The sequence below is a fragment of the Pan paniscus genome, chromosome 1, assembly GCF_029289425.2.
Source record: "Pan paniscus chromosome 1, NHGRI_mPanPan1-v2.0_pri, whole genome shotgun sequence".
NCBI lineage: Eukaryota > Metazoa > Chordata > Mammalia > Primates > Hominidae > Pan > Pan paniscus.
In genome coordinates this window covers 76,235,521-76,255,360 of record NC_073249.2, presented here as the reverse complement: position 1 = coordinate 76,255,360, position 19,840 = coordinate 76,235,521, and the positions used below count along the sequence as shown (strand labels likewise).

The 19,840-nt window shown below is 41.6% G+C and overlaps 1 protein-coding gene across 1 annotated transcript; it reads left to right on the top strand.

Annotated features, from left to right (window-relative positions):
- Nucleotides 1-55: 55 nt before the first annotated feature.
- On the top strand, nucleotides 56-11,634 carry PRDX6 (peroxiredoxin 6). The gene is made up of 5 exons (XM_034940815.2): nucleotides 56-322; nucleotides 4,154-4,310; nucleotides 8,187-8,333; nucleotides 9,081-9,227; nucleotides 10,565-11,634. The coding sequence occupies exons 1-5, from the start codon at nucleotides 228-230 to the stop codon at nucleotides 10,691-10,693; spliced, it is 675 nt and encodes a 224-aa protein (XP_034796706.1). The 5' UTR covers nucleotides 56-227; the 3' UTR covers nucleotides 10,694-11,634.
- The last annotated feature ends 8,206 nt before the right edge of the window (nucleotides 11,635-19,840 follow it).

The window sequence follows — 19,840 nt, the reverse complement described above, 5'->3', positions numbered from 1 at the left end:
GCCCCGCGCCCAGCCCAGCCCCGCCCCGCGCCCAGCCCAGCCCCGCCCCGCGCCCAGCCCCCGCGGCCCGGCCCCCAGCGGCCGGCCTCCCACGGCCCCGCCCCCGCCGCCCCAGTCCCCGCCCCTCGCGCCTTCGTTTATTCCTCCGCGCGCTGGGACCGGCTGCTTCTTCGCCAGAATCACCCGGTTGCTTGCTGTCCCAGCGGCGCCCCCTCATCACCGTCGCCATGCCCGGAGGTCTGCTTCTCGGGGACGTGGCTCCCAACTTTGAGGCCAATACCACCGTCGGCCGCATCCGTTTCCACGACTTTCTGGGAGACTCGTAAGTGGCCACCGCGTAGCCCTGTCCTGGCCTCGGTTGCGCCGGACTCGGAGGTTCCTTCCCTGTTTCTTCTCCCTTCCGTCCTCCCGGCCGCTCAGCCCCCTGCGCCGCCCGCCCCTTCCCCCGCACCGGTTCCCGCGCGCGCCAGGCCGTGTGGCCTCTGCTCAGCGTCGGCTGCGCTGCTGGGAGCTGGCACCCGTTCGGCCTGCCCTGCGCGGGCCACTTGATCCCTCCTGGCTTCCCCGCCTCCGGCGTGGCTGGGCAAGGCCACGCCAAGGTGGGGGGTGGGGAGGATAAAATTGGGTTCTGCGGGTTCTGGAAACTCACCGCCCGCGGGAGGGTTTGTTGTCCGTTTAACTCTTCTTAGTAAACTGTGCAGGTAGCGTGGTCAGGCCGAGGGCGCAGGGGCGGGGCGGCATTGACGATCACTTCCCCGGACTAGTGCCCAGGGTCGCACCGCCCTCCCACCCTCCGTTCTGGAATTTGCTCCCTGGGGAGGATGGGTGTCTAAAGCCAAAGTCGGAGGACACAGCTGCTGGCTATAGGTTACAGGAAGGCCAACGTATCATCTGAGGGTGCAGTGGTATTTGCAGGCTTCTGGGCACAAAATGTGAAATTTAAAACCACTAGCTGCCAAGTAGGTGGCCGAAAGACTTTTTGTCCAGAGCCGCCTCCAATGGCCAAGATATGATTTGATAACAGCTTTAGGAAGAGCCAAGAACACTCTGCGTAGGTGTGCCTTCAGAGATTCCAGAACTTGCAACACTTGGAGGGAAGGACATTCTGACGCTGTTCCGCTGGAGTGGCCTATTCTTGCTAGTGATGGCCGTTCCAGGCTCCAGGACACGTGTACTCCCCAACTTTGATACTCTCTTGTTTCCCAGTGGCTTGCCCCTCACTGTCCCCTCCGCTTTCTACCTTGCTTCTAGCACATGAGCTTGCTGATGATAGCCAAATTGATGACCTGTGATCTGACTTGGCAGTTTTACCATTATGGATAGGAGTAGTAAATCGGTGTTGCCCTTTTTTTTTTTTTAACAGCTCCTGAATCAGCAAACTGGAAGTTGCTTAGTTTTCATCAGAAGCATTCCAGGCATGTCTAGTTATATTATGGTTCTGGAGTACTAGTGGTCCCACTACACTGTGGGGCTCCAAGGCTTGACGACAGTTCTTCCCCAGATTATATCCTTTTTATATACAGTATCCAGGGAGACAGGCTTATGAAATTAATCAGTGATTGGACAGGGCTGTGCAGAGAACCAGGGAGAGATTCTTACACATCATATGCCTATCCAACCCTTTATAACCTCTTAAGTCCCTTTTCCAGCCACTGAATAGGGAAAAGTTAAGCTTTGTGAAAGATAGGACTAGGCCATAAAAAGGTTGAGAAATGGAATATTCAAACCTTGAATGCAGAAAAATACTTTAGAAATACAGCTTATGGCCATTCTTATACTTAGGATCTAGGTAGTAATATTTCTCCAGCAATCCTTGGGATTTTTAGAGTTGTGTTCCTTCCCATTTCTACCTGCAGCCCTCATCCCCCATCCCCATGAAACATAAACTATTTCCAGAACTCTTAGCTTGTATAGATTAAATATTAGCATAAAACGTATTTACTGTGCCAACAATTATAAATGCTGTCACTTTTTAAGCTAACCATACTTTTTTGGGGTTTTGTTAATGTTTATTGGCCTCTAGATCCATCTAGATTTGATCAAAAGTGGTACTTTATCAGGGAGCCATAGTTAGGAACACGATAGAAATATCTGCATTTATTAACTAATATACAAGTCTGCCTAGGATCAGGCATAGTATTCCCTACCTTACCGGGAAGAGAAGTTTGAGCCTTTTATAGGTTTATGACACATGGATTTTTGCCTGATTTTTCCAATTTTCTATTCTGTATATGATCCCAAATCAGACTGTCAATTTTTGATTCAGGTATTTTTGAGAAGAAAAAATTAAAATGTATCTCTCTACCTTACCCCTGATCATTGTAAACAACTAAAGAGTTTGGGTGCTTGAGTTTACTGGACCTTATCGCTGTTTCTTTAAGTGGTAGAAGCAGCTTCTTCATAGCACATCTTCACTAAGCAAAATATGTGTTTTCCAGGGGTCTTCTGGGGCTTAGTAAGTGGGAACCATTCTCTTGAAGGAGGAAACCTTTTGTCTTTTGAAAATGGGTAAGAAAATGGGAGAATGTCACTGAATTACTCTTAAGTACAGCAGTAGGAAGACTTGGAGGGGAAGGAAGGCCAAGGTAAGACATTCTTGGAGTTTATCGTATTTGTAGCCATGAGGTAAACTGGAGTTTCACTTCTGAGGGAGGGAAGGACGTGAACTGACTTAAAACCAGTTCCTTTTGCATGATTCAGCAAAACAGTCTTTATGGACTCACAATGGAAAAAGAACTCCTAACTTTTCTAATTTATCCTCCTTTTAACGATAGAGGAGGAAACGCCCTGTTCCATTTCTTCTCAACTTCTGGAGACCTTCTGTTAAGTCTCATCTAACCATTAAATAGATCGTTTTCCATAGAATCTAAGGCCTAGATTTTACTCATAGTGATATTATCTACTTCAAAAGATATACTCTATGTTCTTCCTTTTGCCCTTCATAGTAAAGTGAACATAGTGCACACCTCCACAATCTTAAAAAAAAATACTAACTTTCTTCCCAGTCTTGCCATAGGGCCCTCCATCCTTTTTGTAAGAAGATCTTTTTCCTTCTTGAAACCTTGGGAGTTGAGTGGCAGCCGTAAGTAGGAAGGAGGTGCCCTTGTCTTTGCTTGTTCTCTGTGCTCAGGGAAACTTCGGAAAGGTCAACTTGGCATCTAGGCTAGATTTAGTTATCTACTAGTTTAGGATCCTGCCTAAATCATCTGGTTTAGGATGGTTTAAGTTGATGGGGATGTGGAGAACTGAGTGTTAAATTTTCCTTTTCAGTTGAAAGAGTAGTTTCTGTTGCCAAGAAGAAGGAAATGGTACTTCAGCTTTCTTCGTGACAGCTTGAAATGTGCTCAAAATTATAAAATCTTAGACAATGATGACTTAGATATTAGTATTTACCTAAGAATTTGCTGTTGTAGAAATCTACATTGCAGGCTATCAAAATTCTACCTGCTTGGTCTGAAGAAAGAAGAAAAAGAAACTGCAAATGAAGAGATAGGTAAAACTGTGAAGGTGCTATTGTTTTGTCAGAGTATAAATATTGGGTGTCATGTTTGGCAGGTTAGATCAGTAAAGTGGTTTTACAAAAGATTTTATATCCACTTGCTTCAAAGAAGCCAAGTGTCAACTTTAATTTTTACATATAAATAGAAGATAGAAACCTATTTATTTCAGATTACATAATTTGTTTATTATTACAGTCAGGCATTTATTTGGATTCAGGGCATACTGGGACATCCATTATTGGAGCTGAATGTCAGGGTCTATGCTAGAAAAAAATGTAGAAAAGGATAAGAAGAAATAATTAAGTGTTTTCAGTGAACTACTTGGCTTGAATAGCACAGATTGTATTAGCCAAAAAGGAGTCAGGGTGGCACCATAATTATTAAAGGAGGCAACACCTTAACATTAGTCTTTTTAAATATGTGTCATCTTGAATTTCCTGTCTTTGATTGAATTGGGCTATAAGCATAGGCTTCTCTGGAGGTAAGTAGATTGAAAAGCACTCCTCAACAGAAAAGCTTAAAAGTAAATATCATCATAAGCATTCATTTAAAAAAGAAAGCCTGTTTTTGATCCAGAAGTTGTGACTTTTCATTCTCTGTGATGTTGGTGATAACTCTTAATTCAATTGTGACCTTGTTTTTCTTCCTTTCAGATGGGGCATTCTCTTCTCCCACCCTCGGGACTTTACCCCAGTGTGCACCACAGAGCTTGGCAGAGCTGCAAAGCTGGCACCAGAATTTGCCAAGAGGAATGTTAAGTTGATTGCCCTTTCAATAGACAGTGTTGAGGACCATCTTGCCTGGAGCAAGGTTAGTATCAATTGGCATGTGCTTTGAGCCTGAGATTATAGGTCAAGTTATAAATTATGGAGTACTTGGTTTTGAGGTTAAGGTACAAGTAAGCCTTAGGTTCAGAGTTCACTAATTATTTGAAAATTTCAATTGAACCACACAGTGATCACATTGCTAAATCCATTGGTCAGTCAATTCTCAGCCCTCCTCTTGGCCTGCCAGCAGCATTCAACCCAGGTGATCACTGTACCTCCTGAAACTTTTTCCTTTCTTGACTTCCAGGACACCACATTCTAGCTGTTCCTGCTCACTGATTCTTCATCTCCCAACTCCTAATTTATGCTGAAGTTACCCTGAACTTATTTCTTGGACCTCCTCTCTTTTCTGTCTGCACTCTTTCCCTTGGTGAGCTCATCCACTCACCTTTAAATACCATCTATGTGCTGTGATTCTCAAATTTTCATCTCTATGCCAGACTCTTCCAGGTTCATTTAACCACTGCCTACCTAGCATCTCTCCTGGGATGTCCAGTCATCTCAAACCTAGCATGTCTAACTAGGCCTCATTCTTAGATCCAGAGTTTTACTCATCTAAGCTAATGGCAACTACATTTTTATAGTTGTTCACACCCCAAATCCAGGAGCCATTCTGAATTCTTCATGTTTTTTCACGTCATACATCTGATTTATCCTCAAACTTGTCAGCTCTACCTTCAAAATATGTCCTGTATCATAGATGGAAGACTCACTTCCCAGGGATCTGTGTGACTTACCCTCACCTCTTTTGGGTCTCAACTCACAGGACATTTCATCAAAGCCTTTCTTGTCCTCATTATCTAAAATTATAACTCCTTTTCACGTTCACCATCCCCTTCTCCTCAGCACTCTGCATACTACCTATTTAGTTTGTTTGTTTCTTCCTAGTAGAGTGTAAACTCAGCAGGAACAGAGACTCCTGTTTAGTGCACTGCTGGAACAATGCTCACTACTCAGTATATCCTAGGCGATCAGTCAATATTTGTTGAATGAATTAACTGAAGGAAATACCTACTTCTGGCAAAAGAATTTACTTGAACAGTAAATTTGGTGGTCTGAATTTACCTTGAAAACATTTTAAGAACTTGACTGCACTGTGCTGTTAAGTAATAATGATAACTACTTTTTGAGGGTTGTATACTAGAAACTATGTCAAACGTGCAGTTCAATGAAAGATGTATTGACTTGTGAGTTAGGGGTCTGTGGCTGCATCCTATAGCAGTTAATGCCAGTTAATCCTAAATACCTGAGACTAGAAGAATCGTGTAGGAGAAAAAAGAAGGGCAGTTATCTGTCTTGAAGTAGAATTTTTTTTCATTCCTTACACTTCTCAGTGAGTGGTAACTGTAGTTTTTGCTATCATTTTTCATTTTCATTTTTGCAGTTGAACATACTTTTTTCACTCACAGAGTTGGAGGGACTTGCCCAAGACTGCCCAATGGCAATGAGATTTCAACCTCAAATCAATGTTCTTTTTAATGCAAGATGATACAGAGTAGGATTTAGCCTAATTTAGGATAGAATAAAGCCAAATAATTTAGGATAGGTTCTTTGGTGTTCATGGGTGTAATCTAATGCCCATGATGCAAGTGGCAGAGTAGAGAATTAGTGCACAGCAATAATTAAAGTGACATATTGCCAAAGGAAGCGGTTATAGCCCATTGTATAATACCTTTTAAAGGACAGACGCATACTCAGGTTTATTTTACCTGCTGAGCTTCTGCCTTAGAAGTTTTCAGAATTGTAATTACATTGAATAGGAAAAAAGTCTGAACTATCAGAAGCAGTGCCGCAACTTTGACAAACAACTGATTATATAATAATCTGCCTCTAGCATGAGACTATATTAATTATTATTTAGCTCTGGTGACTTCATAAGCAGCCAATGACAACAGAAAGTTAAGATAATAAAATGAAGGAATGTTACAATTTGTTGTCATCCGGGAGCCTGAGGCAGGAGAATGGCTTGAACCCGAGAGGTGGAGGCTGCAGTGAGCTGAGATCGCGCCACTGCACTCCAGCCTGGGCAACAGAGACTCCACCTCAAAAAAATAAATAAATAAAAAGAATTTGTTGTTATCCACTTCAGAGCTCATTAATGCCACATTTGTCACATCTCTGTTGAGAAATCCACAATGGTTTTGTATCTGCTATGCCATCAAGCCCCTGTTTTACTTTCAAGCCTACACACAATAGACGTTATTCCAATTTTAAATCCTCTTTTCCATTACTTGCTAAACTCTATCCAACTAAGTTCCTCACTCTCCTATCAATAGTTTATGTACAGAGTTGCCCACATGTTTCATTAATATCGTTCCTGGCTGGGCACGGTGGCTCTCGCCTGTAATCCCAGCACTCTGGGAGGCTGAGGCAGGTGGATCACAAGGTTAGGAGTTCAAGGCCAGCCTGGCCAAGATGGCGAAACCCCTTTTCTATTAAAAAGTACAAAAAAAAATTAGCCAATGTGGTGGCAGGCGCCTGTAATCCCAGCTATTCAGGAGGCTGAGGCAGAGAATTGCTTGAACCTGGGAGGCGGAGGTTGCAGTGAGCCAAGGTTGCGGTGAGCCAAGATCGCACCAGTGCACTCCAGCCTGGGCGACAGCAAGACTCTGTCTCAAAAAAAAAAAAAAAAAAAAAAATATATATATATATATACACACACACACACACATACACACATATACACACACATATACATATATATACATATACACACGTATATAATATATATACACATATATATATGTGTGTGCATATATATATATAGTTCCTGATTCCTAGAATGCCTTTCTTTTCTCTGTGAAAAATCTTACCCATCCTTCAAGGGCCTAGATAGAAGTCCTGTTCTTTTCTTGAAGCCTTTTGTAACTTTTGGAGTCCTACAAATGGGAGTGTTCATATACTTCAGTATTTACCATCCACCATTTAACATTAGTCTTGCATTTGCTGCTGCTTCATACTGGAATCATCTCTAACCAAATGAGAAGTTCCTTTGAAGGGAGGAGCCGTGTCTTACTCATCTGTATTCCACATGTATTTACCATAATGCTTAGCCCACCTTAAGTGCTATATCAATGCTTAATCAAATAACAAAACTAGATTTTTTTTTTCTCCAAAAGCTTCCAGGGATAGGAAAAGTAGAAATAAATGGATGAATAAAGTTTTACTAGGGAAGGAGGGAGGTGTATCATTTTTCTTTAGTTCAGACTTGAAATGCTTTGTTTTCTCTTTGAATTTCACCCTAGTTTAGGTTTACTTCTGCCTTTTCACCCATTTATTTTTGACTTGTCCTTCAAGTATATATTCAACTCTCCATTCTTGTGTTTGCTTTGTTTTGTGATTTGTTTTTTTTTTTTTTTGGTCATTTCTTATTTGTCTTGTAACTTAGCATCTGAGTCAGGATGCTTTTGAGGTAGGGACCAGATCTATAAGATTTTCTTTACATATGGCATTATTTCTAGATGTGATGGATTTAACAAACCTATTGTTATCTGATGATTTTTACAGTATTTGGGTACCCAGAGGTACCTTGTATTTGGATCTAACTAAATTATTGCAATTTTAAAGGGGTTGCTGCTATTTTCTCATAGCAGTAAAAGCATGCTGAATTTAAGAGAACTGGGCATGAAAACAGCTTTGGTCCATGATTACAACCTAAGTACTGTACTCTGCTGTTATTCCTGGCAATAATTGGAATGAAGAGTGTTCATCTACTCACTTTTTAAAATTAAAATTGCTTAAAGAAAATTACTGTGATTTGGTCCTCTTTCCTGTCTTGCAAGGTGATGGCTGTTAACTGATGAAATTCAGAGCACGTGTTGGGTTTAGATTCTTCTTTCCCCTTTTACTTGTGTTTCAGGATATCAATGCCTACAATTGTGAAGAGCCCACAGAAAAGTTACCTTTTCCCATCATCGATGATAGGAATCGGGAGCTTGCCATCCTGTTGGGCATGCTGGATCCAGCAGAGAAGGATGAAAAGGGCATGCCTGTGACAGCTCGTGTGGTAGGTCATACAAATTCATTTTGTAGTTAGCATAACTGATCAGGCTGTATGTCCGTGTAAATGCTGGTACCAGCTAGAGGAGATAGGGGAATATCTACAATTATGAAATAACTGTGTATTGGCGACAATATCACTGATTATCTGTAATGCTGATGCAATTTTCAGCTAAATTTTTCAACCGCTTTATTCATAGTTCATGGAAATCTACAAAAAAAAAGTTGTTTATCCTAAAATGTCTTCCAGAATTGAGAAACCTTTTCATAGCTCTCCTGACTGCTCTCCTGACTGCCCTGTCTTTAAAGTGATGGGCCATATCCTTCTTCATAAGGCAGCTCTGTTTTAATTTTTTATTTGTTCTGTCCTCCGCCCACTAGAAAACAAACCCAATCCCTCATCTGAATAAATGCACAACTATTCAAGGAACAATATCAACTCCCATTAGTATTATTTTTATGATAGTCATCCCCAATTGACACAGCCTTTCCCTTGATTAAATTTGCATATCAGTTTTTCTTACTGGGAAAGCCAGAACCAAATAGAATTCCCTTCTACGTTTAGAAAATAACAGGGAGAAGAAAATTATCTGTATTCTAGCCATCCACATTAGCAGTTGGTGTATCCTTCTAGATGCTTTGTTTTTGTCTTGTTTTTATACCCTTGAACATTATTAATGACTGCAGAGCTTTCTAAGTGGCTTTAATAACACTCAAAAAACTCTTCCTATTTATGCCCCTCTGTGCTTTACAGGTGTTTGTTTTTGGTCCTGATAAGAAGCTGAAGCTGTCTATCCTCTACCCAGCTACCACTGGCAGGAACTTTGATGAGATTCTCAGGGTAGTCATCTCTCTCCAGCTGACAGCAGAAAAAAGGGTTGCCACCCCAGTTGATTGGAAGGTAAAGATGTTTTTAAAAAGCAGTTTCTCTACTTGCCTGAAGGGCCAGTCTCTAAATGGCCAACTTCAAGGTCTGTGTTACCTGTTTCTAGCACGCAAGTACGCTGGGAGGATTTTTCCTCATGGCTGAGTTCAAGATTTGCTGAGAGGCCCTTTTCAAGGTCTTTATAACACCTTTTATACACAACACAAACTCCCTATATGGCTTTCCAACTTTTAGATAATTTGGAAAAATTATTGGTCAGAATGATTCCTTTTCCCAATAGAAGGTTTAAAAAAAAAAAAAAAACTTTTATCTAACCCTTCCCTGATGGCAAAATATTTATCGCACAATCTTAATTGGCCATTTCCGTTAAGTCATGGCTGTAAAAGTACTGGTGTATTAATGTCATTAAGTATTTCATTTCTCTTAAGCTTCATTCTTTTAAACCTGTGCTAGAATTCTCCAAAATTTGTTCATAAACTTTTCATCTTTAGGACGTGGATAACATCACAAGAGTATCTTAACATTGCTACATTTTTAAAATAATGCTAACCTGAATAGCAGGTTTTGTTTTGTTTTTTCTGACAGACAAATCACTTAAATTCTGTATCCACTAGTTAACTTATTATTACTTATTTATGTACTTATTGAGCCCAGATAGTAGTGAACTGAGGAGATAGCAGTGAATAATAGAAAGTCCTTGCCCTCATAGAACTTCCATTCCAGTGAGTGGAGACAAACAGTAAACAAGTTTATTAAGTGGTGATAACAGGTGCTACAGGGAAGAATCAAGCACAGATGGGGAGAATAACAGCACGGGGTGGGAGAGTGACTGTCAAGGAATGCCTGTCTATGAAGGGACCTTTGGAGAAAAACACGGAGAAGATGTGACCAAGGCATGTATACTTGTGAGGGACGAGCACTATAGGCAGAAGGAGCAGTTAGTGCAAGAAACTGGGCCTACAAGTGAGCTTGGCATGTTGGAGGAATACAAGGAAAGCTAGCATGCCTGGAGAAGAAGCTGCAGAAGGTGGGGTGAGGGACAAGAGACGAGAGGAGGCAGGATTCCATCACACAGGGCTTGCAGGCCATGATACTCAGAATTAAATGTAAAGTGTGGTGGCCAGCTGTTACTGGGTTTAAAACAGGGCTGTTTCTTGTTAAGATGGGGGAACTGCTTTCCTGCCAAAAGTGCCAAAGATCAACTTGGAAAACAAAATCCTCACAGAGGGGAGAGTAAAGAACACTTGATTAGTCTCATTAGCACCTGTAGCTACTTTTCTAAAGTTAATTCCTGAAGGCCTTGAAGCTTCACTATGAGATTGAATTTCACCATTCTCAATGTCTTTCAATAGGATGGGGATAGTGTGATGGTCCTTCCAACCATCCCTGAAGAAGAAGCCAAAAAACTTTTCCCGAAAGGAGTCTTCACCAAAGAGCTCCCATCTGGCAAGAAATACCTCCGCTACACACCCCAGCCTTAAGTCTCTTGGAGAAGTTGGTGCTGTGAGCCAGAGGATGTCAGCTGCCAATTGTGTTTCCCTGCAGCAATTCCATAAACACATCCTGGTGTCATCATGGCCAAGGTTTTTAGGTTGCTATACCAATGGCTTATTAAATGAAAATGGCACTAAAAGTTTCTTGAGATTCTTTACTCTCTGCCTTCAGCAATCAATTCCATTCATACATCAGCACTCTACTGGTTCTGTTTGAAATATGTTCTGTATTTAAAACTCAAATCTTGTTGGATCTCTGCAGGGTTTGTGACCAATGAGGTCATATTTGTTGATGGTTGACAAAGCTTGCTTCACTCCATCAGAGAATGACTATCAATTTTTTTTAACTGTCCTATCACATCCTCTCCTGTCACCCATTTTGAAGAGTGGCAGAACTTGAGGTTCAACTTCCTCTGTAAATATCCAAGTATAAAGGCCAGGAACTTCTAGAATAACCCAGATGCACTTTAATTTTTTTTAATATGTTTTGATCACAGAACTTCTAGAATAACCCAGATGCTCTTTCATATTCTTTTAATACGTCTTGATCACAGCTGGGGGAAAAAAAGCTTTTTAATTCTGTACCTTTCTAGTAGATAAGTGAAGAGCAGGGAAAGAGACCTTTAAATATTTTGCTATAAAAAAATTTGTGATAAGTTTCTATCAAAATGGGGAGATTACAGAAAAGGCTTCCCTTTGCTCCCAAGGAGGTGTAGCAGGTGTGAGCAATATTAGTGCCATGTGCCTTTCACACAGGGTTTGCATTTATCAGTCTGTTTTCCGATGATGTGTACATGAAAGAGTACACCATGTGAAGAGAAGAGAGAATGATTGAAAATGTTTTATTATAGAACTCTTCTTGCAGTGGGTTGCTATTTTCTAGATTTTACTTTTTAGGGAACAAAATAAAATCCTTTGTTAAAACTGGGTCAGAGAATTCTGTTGTCATATTTTGAAGTATCAGCTTAGACTTATGTCCTGAAGGGCAGAGGCTTCCTTCTTCCTAGGATTGGCATGAGTAATTTATTCCAAAGACAGATACATAAGATTTTATATAATGAAAATGGAGGAACAGCTGAAGAACGTGTGATGTCACCACATATCTTGGTCCACTTTGCTCCTTCATGTTACTTGCTTGGATCCTACAGTCCCATGATGTTATGATCCCTGGTATAAAGAGTTCTCTTAACCTAATTCCTTAATGGGATTGCTGGGTGTAGGAATGTGAACCTCAAAGATAATGGTACATCTGTGCTTTTTGCTGCTCTGAACTAATACTCTCTCAGACTTTGATTATACTCTACTAGTAAGTGCCAGGTTTAGAAAAGGGTGTCCCATTTACGATGTCTTAGTCTGCTTGGGCTGCTATAGCAAAAATACTATAGACTGGGTGGCTTAAACAACAAACATTTCTCACATTTCTGGAGACTGAAGTCCAAGATCAAGGCACTGGTAAATCCTGTCTGGCGAGGACCTGCTTCGTGGTTTGTAGTTTGCTGCCTTCTTGTTGTATCCTCACATGACCAAGAGAGGGATCATCGCTCAACGTCTCATAAGGTCACTAATCCCATTCACGAAGGCTCCACCCTCATGACCTAATAATTACCTCCCAAAGGCCCTACATCCAAATACTATCACACTGGGGATCAGGCTTTAACATAAGAATGTTGAGGAGACACATTCAGTCCATAGCACCTGGTATAGTCCTTTGTATGAAACTTTTTTTTTTTTTTTGAGACAGTCTCACCCTGTCCAGGCTGGAGTGCAGTGACACAATCTCGGCTCACTGCAACCTCTGCCTCCTGGGTTGACGCAATTCTCCTGCCTCAGCCTCCCGAGCAGCTGGGACCACAGGTGCGTACCACCACGCCCAGCTAATTTTCGTGTTTTTAGTAGAGACGGGATTTCACCATATTGGCCAGGCTGGTCTCAAACTCTTGACCTCGTGAACCATCCGCCTCAGCCTCCCAAAGTGCTGGGATTACAGGCATGAGCCAATGCGCCCGGTCGAAACCTCTATATTTTTATTGAGTAGAATAATGTAAAACAAGCCCTAATGCCACGTGTTAGACAAGTCATTAAACCTTTAGTTTCCTTGATTACTCCACATGTAGAATTTGAGTAACACTAAGGTCAAGAACGTAGGTAGAAATTCCAATTCTGGGGAATGCTGGTTTGAAAGAGAAAAGGGCTAGCTAGCTTCCTGCTCTCATTCCTCCCCATTTCAATATATTTTGCCCTGAGCTAATACTGCTGAGCATGGTGGCATGCACCTGTAGTTCCAGCTACTTGGGAGGCTGAGAGCAGGAGGATTGCTGGACCACAGGAGTTCGAGTCTAACCTGGGCAACATAGACCCAGTCTCTTAAATAAATAAATGCTCTCTGTCCTCTTACAGCAAATCTGACTATCCCCGGCTCCTGTTGGTTCCCTATCAGGGTCCTTACTGCTCTCTTCTCTTCACTTGGATATTTGCCTCTTTTGTTCTTGTCTCTCTCATGGAGAGTCTGGCTTCACCTTTATTATGGTGCTAGTTCAGAGTTTAAATCTCCAACATTAGTTACTCAGATTTGAATCTTGTTTACAGATGGATGGAATATTTGCTGTTTAATTTGCAAATTCTAAATGGGATTCATCAACGTTTTCTCCAACCTCAAACCTATCTATTGTCCCTCTTACCTCTTATTCAGCCTTGGTGTGTGCTTGGCTATATATACTATTCTACCAGTATAGATGATGTCAGTATAAAAATGCTGAAAGAGAGCTCAAAGAAAATGGGTCATGTACCCTCAAATTGAATTCTGGTTCTGTCACTAAGCAGCCATGAAGCCATGAGACCTTGTGCAAGTATTCTTTTCCAAACATAAAATATTACCTAATGAATATGCATTTCCAGGGTAGAAGTGATCCTTAAGTACATTTTTAAACACAGTCATGCATTGCTTAATGACCGGGATATATTCTAAGAAAAGCACCATTAGCCAATTTCTTTGTTGTGTGAACATTACATAGAGTGTACTTATACAAACCTAGATGGTATATATTTTTATTTTCTATATATTTTATCATATTGAAAACCAAATATCCCAGCATCATTACTGAATATCAGTCATTTCCCTACTTGATCTGCAATGCCAACATCAAATGCAATATATTGGGTTTCTATAAATGCTCCGTTAAAGGCTTATGGGAACACTGTCATAAATGTGGTCCATCATTTGTCTGAAGCACTGTTACGTGACGCATGACTGTAACACTATTAGGCAGGGAGAGTAGAGTCCACTTATGAGAATTGCTGCCCTCAATTTTCGTAGAAAAGTATAAATTTCATTATGCATCCAATGATTTATTTATAGCAAGTGAATTAATGTGTGGCTACTGCAGCTATGAAAGAAATACAACTTGAGAGGCAGTCTATGCGGCCTCAAAGAGTTAGGAAATGCTTTGGCTAGTCTTCTAAAGTGTACAGTCTTCTAAGGTGACCAAAGTGATAGACCTGTGATTCCTTTGTTGTGGTCTTGTCAAAAGTCTGATCTTACCCCCAACCTCCAACCAAAAGATAGGGATCTGCAGTGAGAAGCTCAGCAAAGGGATGAAAAGCCAGAATGGCTGTGCCTAAATGGCCAAGTCAGGATGCCAATTACTGGGTGCAGTGAACTGGCATAGGGATTTACTCCCTCACATCCATTTGACCCTTCCTCTTTGAAACAATGCAAATTGAGGAAATGCTGACAACTTTGATTCTAGCTAAATGGGCATAGCGTTAACTGGTTAAAAGGCCATCGCTACCCTCTTGTCATTCAGAAATGGCCATGTAATTCACTTCTTGCTGATGAGACACAAATGGAGGATTGTTGGAGGTTTCTAGAATTCTTTCTCACTCTGGAGAGCAATTGTAAGCATTTGTTTGTCTCCCACTGGATATAAAAAAGAAAACATGAAGCACTAATTGCTGCTGGTAGCTGTCTTACAACCTAGGAGTAGTGAATCAGCCATAGAATGAGGCTGAAAAGGTAAACAGCAGAGTGGAGAGAAAGAAAAACTGATATTTGATGACCTTCACTGAGTCTACCAATCACAAACATGTCCTGCCTCTTAACTTGCATTACATAAAAATTTCTTTAGTATTAAAGTCTGAGTTGGGTTTTCTGGTACTTGCAGCCCACAGTATCCTAACATATGCATGGGATGAAGTATTATCCTCTAGTTGTCTCAAATATATGGTGATGTACCGCCTCCTAAACAAACAGACGTATGTTTTCTTCTACTCCTCTATCACCTATACTTATGGAACTCAGGCTTCAATCTGCACTAAACCACCTGAGGAGCACATTAAAATGCAGAGCCCAAAGGCCTACCCTCAGGGATTGATTCCATAGGTGGCTATAAATCCATTTCCTTTAACTTTAAAACAATATTTTAGACACAGGGTCTCACTATGTTGTCCAGGCTAGCCTCCAACTCCTGAGCTTAAGGGATTCTTCTGCCTCAGCCTCCTGAGCAGCTGGGATTACAGGCACATACCACCACACACAGCTCACAAATTCACTTTTGACAACCCAGGTGACCTGTGACAGAATACAACAAATACTGCTGTTGTTCCACCAATACCCATTTCCCTCTTAAGCCTTACTAAGAACACCAAGATTGCATTAGGGTAACAAGGTGAGGTGCCATTTCATCTCAAGGTGAATTTTGAAATAGGTGTGGCCATGTGACAGTTCTGGCCTAGGGTCAGGTCCCTTTCTAACTGAAAAGGCAAAGCCTCATTAGGAGAAAGCTCTTAGCCCTACTCCTGAAAAACAGTCGGGAGGCCTGGTGTTAACAGGTGTTGTTTTGCCACCATGAGGATAAATATCACAAGCCAAGCATGAAGAAGAAGTAGGCTACAGGAACCCTGGGTCCATAATAACATCCTGAAGCAGCTGCACCACTCCTGTCTGCCTATTTCCAGACATCCTATTAAACTGGAAAGATGAACCCCTATGTGGTTATGCCACTGTGGTCAGGTTTCTGTAATGTTCAGAAACACCTCATATTTGTTGACACACAGATGCTCCAAGGACCATGCTGAGAAATACTGCCTTATTAAGCTAGGTATAGAAGTTTCTTAATAGTTTGAACTTGATTTCTTCTCTTGTATTCCCTTCTATTCTTACCTCTGTCCGAGGTGTGTGAACCAGAGCAACTCCATCTTAAATAGGAGCTGGGTAATGTTGAGAACAGGCCCCCCAAAATCTGGCCATTAACTGGCCCTAAAACTGACCATAAACAAAATCTCTGCAGCACTGTGACATGTTCATGATGGCCATGATGCCCACGCTGGAAGGTTGTGGGTTTACTGGAATGAGGGCAAGGAACACCTGGCCCACCCAGGGCGGAAACCTCTTAAAGGCATTCTTAAACTACAAACAATAGCATGAGCGATCTTTGCCTTAAGGACATGCTCCTGCTGCAGATAACTAGCCAAACCCATCCCTTTATTTCGGCCCATCCCTTTGTTTCCCATAAGGAGTACTTTTAGTTAATCTATAATCTATAGAAACAATGCTTATCACTGGCCTGCTGTTAATAAATATGTGGGTAAATCTCTGTTCGAGGCTCTCAGCTCTGAAGGCGGTGAGACCCCTGATTTCCCACTCCACACCTCTATATTTCTGTGTGTGTGTCTTTAATTCCTCTAGCGCTGCTGGGTTAGGGTCTCCCCGACCGAGCTGGTCTCGGCAGGGTAAAATGAGACTGAAACCTACTGGGCTGTGTTCCCCAACAGTTAAGGCCTCCTGAGTCACAGGATAAGATAGGAGGTTAGCACAAAATACAGGTCATAAAGACCTTGCTGATGAAACAGGTTGCAGTAGGCCAGCCAAAACCCACCAAAAGCAAAATGACGACGAGAGTGACCTCTGGTCGTCCTCACTGCTACACTCCCACCAGTGCCATGACAGTTTACAAATGCCATGGCAACATCAGGAAGTTACCCTATATGGTCTAAAAAGGGAATCTGCCTCCTGTTTAGCGTATCATCAAGAACTAACCATAAAATGGGCAACCAGCAGCCCTCGGGGCTGCTCTATGGAGTAACCATTCTTTTATTTCTTTACTTTCTTAATAAACTCGCTTTCACTTTGCACTGTGAACTTGCCTTGAATTCTTTCTTGCACAAGATCCAAGAACCGTCTCTTGGGGTCTGGATCTGCACCCCTTTCCTGTAACATATTTCTGGCGACCACAAAGGGACTATCGTGCAGAAACCCTGACCCAACAGCTACCTTTGCGTAAGTAGTGGGGTCCTGTAACATCTTTCTGATGACAAGGGAAGTGACTGTACTGCAGAAACCCCCAACCCAAAGGCTAACTTTTGGTAAGTGGTGGGGTCCAGTAACATCTTTCTGGATGTAACCACAAAAGGGACAATACCGAGGAGACCCCCTAAAACCCAAGGAAAATAGACTGCAGCACTGATTGGATGACTTGGGGTAAGTGGTGGGGTACCCAGGTAAAGAATGGAATTGAGTTAGAGGCCCACCTTAGGGGAGTTAGAATCTCTCCTAAGACTGAGTGGGTTAAAGGCCTCTCTTAATAAAAGGCAAGGACGTTTGACCAACCTTGGGTTACAGGCCCAACTTAGGAGGGTTAGAGTCCCTTCTAAGATTTAGGGGGTTGGTTAGAGGCCCCTATCAGTAAAGTCCCTAAGAACAGGTTTGGTACTATGGAATGTTAACTGCTATTCTCGTTGTATTAATTTGCCTTGCACTCTTTGCTGACAGCTGTGGGTGACAGGATTAGGTATGTACAGGATCATGGGACATGGGGAACTTTTCCCTCCCTAAAAGGGGAAACTTGAGAGCTAATGGAAGAGACTTGTTTGCTACCGACAAGCAGCCACCCGAACTTTTTCATTGTCGGATGGAATAAGTGGGTTTCTCTGGCCTCCCTAAGCTCTTCACCTTCCCCACCCTGCCACAGGCATACTTTCCTTCTCTACTTTTTTCTTTTTTTTTTTTTGAGATGGAGTTTCACTGTTTCGCTCAGGTTGGAGTGAAGTGGTGTGATCTCGGCTCACTGCAAACTCCACCTCCCGGGTTTAAGTGGTTCTCCTGCCTCAGCCTCCCTAGTAGCTGGGATTACAGGCACCCGCCACCATGCCCAGCTAATTTTTGTATTTTTAGTAGAGACAGGTTTTCACCATGTTAACCAGGCTGGTCTCAAACTCCTGACCTCAGGTGATCCATCCGCCTTGGCCTCCCAAAGTGCTAGGATTACAGGTGTGAGCCACCGCTCCTGGCTCTACTTTTCCTTTCCTATCTTTTCTGTTATTCATGGCAGCCATCTTGCCCAGACACCACATGTTGAAACTCCAAGTCAGAGGTTGGATTAAAGATGACAGGGCACATCTGGGGGCAAATTTAAGCCTTGCCAGTTTGATATTGGGTGCTAAGCAGAGTGGCTAATGTCTATGTTTTATCACATGTATTTTGCTCTGGTCAGAATGAAAAAAATAATTTTCCTTTATGATGCGGCTTGGTCCCCAGGGCAATGGTGCCACAAGCCGGATCACTAGGGCCACTCAAGGAAAGGGAAGCCAGAAGCCTGGCATGCCAGCAAAAGGGTAAGAATTTCTTACCAGTCAGCTTTCTGGCTTCTCTCTCTCTGTGCAAATGGTTAAATGAATAGTAAAAAACAAACAAACAAAAACGGTGTTTATTTCCTCTGTAAAGTTTTGATTAATGTGAAAAAGAATTCTAGGGCTAGTCTTAAGCTGATGTATTTTGTAGTATAAATTTGTTTTTCTGTTTTGAGGGGTACTTCAGGATAAAACATGGGCTTAGAACACCTGTAAGCCTGCTTTTCAAGAAGACCCAGCAGGCTGGTCAGTAGCAAACTTGGCTGCAGGTCCCTAAAACAAACCAACCAAAAAAACTGGATGAAGTCTCCACCTTGTTTTATGTCCTTGGGAGTTTGACCTTTTAACCACCTGGCGGTACATTCTTTTGGTCTCTGCCTTCAGGGAACAGGAATTTTAGGGTTCATGTCATAGTTAGCTCTAAAAATCATATTAAATAGTTAAAAGCCTTTGTGAGCTCGAAATCAACTACTCTAAACTCCTTCTGGGAAAGAAAATGGAGACTTCCCTGTGCTGTAGCTCAGTAACAAAGGTTTTTGCACTTTCACAGTTGCAGTCCAGGTTCAATTCCCCACCTAGGAAATAAGTTGTTTCTGGTTTAATATCTGCATGACTTTGTCTGTTCTATTCTCCTCCATGGACTGTCTTAAATTTTCCTTTCTCTAACCACCCGGGAGGTTACCTTTGGTAAAGTTCAAAAGCCAGAAATATCGGCCGTTTGGCATAAGAAATTCTAAAAGGACTTTATTAAAGAGTGCTATGGTTAGAATCAGTTCAAGCTCTAACAGCCTGGACTCCTTGGGAAAAACAGGAGGCACCAGAGACCTCTTTCCTGGCCCTTTTCTTCCAAGGGCTCCACCCTAAAGCCAGTAATCCAATTAAGAAACTTAAAAATTGGCAAATGAAAAATTTTACAACTACTGTAGTAATCTTCTTCTGTCTTTCTGTGTAGCTATATATGTGTTGTGTGTAATGTTTATATAAAAGAACTCATTAATTGGCTTAAACAAAAATAAACACAAATCAAATATTTTGAAAGCAAAATAAAAACTGTAATGCCTTTTAGTTCATGTAACTTTAATAATTTTGGGGAAATAAAAACAGCTTTAAAATTTTGATAAATACGTTCAGTCTAAATTATGCAGATCAGATATTAAGTTTGCTAAATGCTTTAAGGTCATAAACTGCTTCTTTGACTTTTAAAAATTGTTCAAATTACCTACCTTAAAGCCATTAGATTCTAGATAAGGCTTGGGGACATGTGAAATTAGCCATGTACCCTACCTATACAAAGAAGATTATTTAAAAAGAGATTTTATATAAAAAAGGATCTTGTATGGTAAATTCTTGTCCTAAAGTAAAATGACTGGTTGTTTAAAAGGAAGGATGTTTAGGACAAATCAGAAAGTCCAAGAATGTCTCAGATGGTCTGTGTAAGTTGTGAAAAGATTTGTGAAAGGGAATTTATGCAAGAAATGTCGTACAATTCAAAGGTTGTTAGGCCTCCTAAAT

Excerpts from the sequence above, each read along its gene's own strand:
- PRDX6 (XM_034940815.2), top strand. The coding sequence starts at position 228 with ATGCCCGGAGGTCTGCTTCTCGGGGACGTGGCTCCCAACTTTGAGGCC. Across the intron at positions 4,311-8,186 it reads ACCATCTTGCCTGGAGCAAG|GATATCAATGCCTACAATTG; the intron begins GTTAGTATCAAT and ends CTTGTGTTTCAG. Across the intron at positions 9,228-10,564 it reads CCACCCCAGTTGATTGGAAG|GATGGGGATAGTGTGATGGT; the intron begins GTAAAGATGTTT and ends GTCTTTCAATAG.